At 39.7% G+C, this 2,595-nt stretch overlaps 1 protein-coding gene across 1 annotated transcript in view; it reads left to right on the top strand.

Annotated features, from left to right (window-relative positions):
- Positions 1-1,477, top strand: part of LOC103207552 (phospholipid-transporting ATPase ABCA3-like) — a gene marked incomplete at its 5' end in the record, with an annotated part of 194,612 nt that extends 193,135 nt beyond the window's left edge. The window contains 2 exons of the mRNA XM_007953202.1: positions 877-950; positions 1,337-1,477. Of these exons, the coding sequence (XP_007951393.1) occupies positions 877-950; positions 1,337-1,477 (215 nt within the window). The remainder of the gene's footprint in view (positions 1-876; positions 951-1,336) is intronic.
- Positions 1,478-2,595: the final 1,118 nt, after the last annotated feature.

Raw genomic sequence — 2,595 nt, 5'->3', positions numbered from 1 at the left:
TAATAATAATAATAATAATTTTAAAACAAAAAGGAAAAAAAAAAATCTGGGCAGGGGGAGGGTACCCAGGCTCCATTTGAGCACACAGACTGGAATGGAATTCCTGCCCAGAAGGTGGGTGGGAATGAGGGATGGCTGCACCTCAGTTCACCAAGAGGGTGTGGGGTATAAGAGTAAGAAGGGGAATATTGCACCTTTCCGGTCATTTGTGTCCAGAATATCCTTGCGGTCCTTGGCAAGTGGAGCCTATTCTTAGGTCCCTGGAATCTGAGAGAACGCTGTTGCTTTAAATATCCAAAATGGTCAAACCACTTGCAAGCATTCAAAATGACTGTGCCCTGTGGACAGCCAAAAGTCCACAGCTCACCCTGTCTCCCTCTTCGCTGTTTCCCTTTATTCACCAGCAACCAGTATAGTTCTCTGTGCAGCCCCTAGCTAGCAGGGCCAATTTTTAGGTTAATTCATAGATCCTAACATCACTTGGCAATATCCAAGCTATCCATGCCATCAGGATTGCTGACAGACCACAGCTCTGTTTGTCTCCTCTTGCAGTGTTTTCATGGAGGTTCTTCTAATAGTTGGAGTTTAGTCCACTTCTGTATCCTTTCCTTCAAAGCTCAGGGCTCCAGGATTATCTTCTGTATCTGTGTTAATTGGTTCCCCTTTTCTTTGTTGAAGAGGATCTGTTTACTTTGTCTGCCCATTCCACCATCTTATCAGAACTCTGGATTATATTAACTTTTGTATGCGTTCATATGTTCCCTCTTCTATTAGTGTGGATAATTGTAATAAGAAATATTTGGATATTTTTTTTTTAAACTCTATCCAATACTTGGTCCCTCTCCATTACTCATCTGTCATGTTTTCCTTTCGTAGGTAACATCATAAACCAGGAGCATCAAGGGATTATTGACTACTCCATTCCCAGTGAGGAAATTAGCTTGGGAAAGGTGATTATGGAGTCATATCCTTCTAACATTATGTGTTCATAGAGGGTGGGTAGTAAGCACTGGGAATCAAGCATATAGAATGGGAACCTAACATTAGGGGAGGAGCAAAACTTCAGACTACTTTTCAAAGCCCCCTGTAGTTTAGTTGATTGATAGTTTTCCCTCTGAATTGTCTTAATATTCCACACCCACCAAGGGAGAATGAGGATGGAGAACTACCTTCTCCCTGTTTTTAATCATCATTTCCTTCTACTTTCTCACTTCTTCCTTCTGTATCTTTCTATTCCTAACCATAAACTTGGAAGAAGTGAGGGGATTGTTGGGTGGGAAAAGGGTTCATCTATGGAGATTGCCATGGTAATTCCACCATTTTTTTCCTGTTAAAGGTGTTTAGTATTTTGGAAGATGCTAAGTTGCTATTCAATTTAGAAGACTATTCAGTCAGTCAGATAACACTGGAACAAATTTTCCTCACCTTTGCTAACATTGATAAAGTGGAAAATGACCAGACAATAAAGCTGCTATGAGATTCACTTCCGACTAGTGACTTTTATGTCTTTCTTAAACTGCTGCTCATACCTGGTTACATTGAGAGACATTTCTCTCTATGTGTGTATCTTTATGTGTTGTGTGTGTTTGTGTGTGTGTGTGTGTGTGTTTGACTCATTATTTGTGGTAGTTATGTTCTATGAAAATGAAAGAAAAAACTTGTTATCATTGAATTGTTTCTGACTCTTGGTGATCCCTTGTGTTACAGAGTGGAACTCCTCCATAGAGTTTTCTTTATGGAAACAGATTGCTAGGCCTTTCCTCCTTGGTGCCACCAGGTTGGTTTGAATAGCAAACCTTTAGGTTAGTAGTCAAAGACAAAGTGTTTGCACCACCCAGGGACCTTATAAAACACCCCTCAAACTTTGAATTGGAGAACACTGAGTGAACCAGCCTTGTTCAGCCTCAGACCTCAGCAGAAATTTATTGCCACTCTGTGAATGCACAATGTCTGCAAATGGCAGGAAAAGTACCACAAGCACTTTTAGCAAATAGGTGAGTTTGTGAATATGGAGTCCACAAATATATTCCCCAAAAAAAGAAAGTTTGTCATCTTATTTAAAGATTAAAGTGAGTGACTTGTTGTCAAGAACTAATGAAGGGTCATGGATTTCCCCCTGTTTTTAAATTAGCAAGTTAGCCTCCCATTTTCTCATGGGTGCTGGCAGAAGAAATGGGAATCATGAGTCAAACACAAAAGAACTTTATTATTCACAGCAATAGCAGTAGTAAGATTATCATAATTTGCACCATTGCCCTGAGCTCTCATTCTCACACAGCAACAAAAAGAGAGTGAGATGATGCTTGTAACTTCAATGGGTCGTGCTACAGGAAAGGAACCCTGAGCTTATGGAAACCAAGTCTTTTATAATGGGGAGTAAGCAAACCTGCCAACTCTTTGCTCTGGAAGAATACATTATCTTATTATACTTCTCTCTGATCCAAGAGAGACATTGTCTGTCTTCAAAGACTTTTCTCTATACTCATCCTTGCAAAAGTAGTATGGAATAAAAAGAAAGTTACTACTACTGCTTGAAAGTCATGATGAAATTCAAGAGGTCAAGAATTGTCTTCCAACAATATCCACCTTCATTTC

Source organism: Orycteropus afer, unplaced genomic scaffold (genome assembly GCF_000298275.1).
Source record: "Orycteropus afer afer isolate SDZICR_OR568_19922 unplaced genomic scaffold, OryAfe1.0 scaffold00376, whole genome shotgun sequence".
Classification (NCBI taxonomy): Eukaryota; Metazoa; Chordata; class Mammalia; order Tubulidentata; family Orycteropodidae; genus Orycteropus; species Orycteropus afer.
Note: the sequence above shows the minus strand (reverse complement) of the source record. Positions and strands in the feature narration are given on the sequence as shown.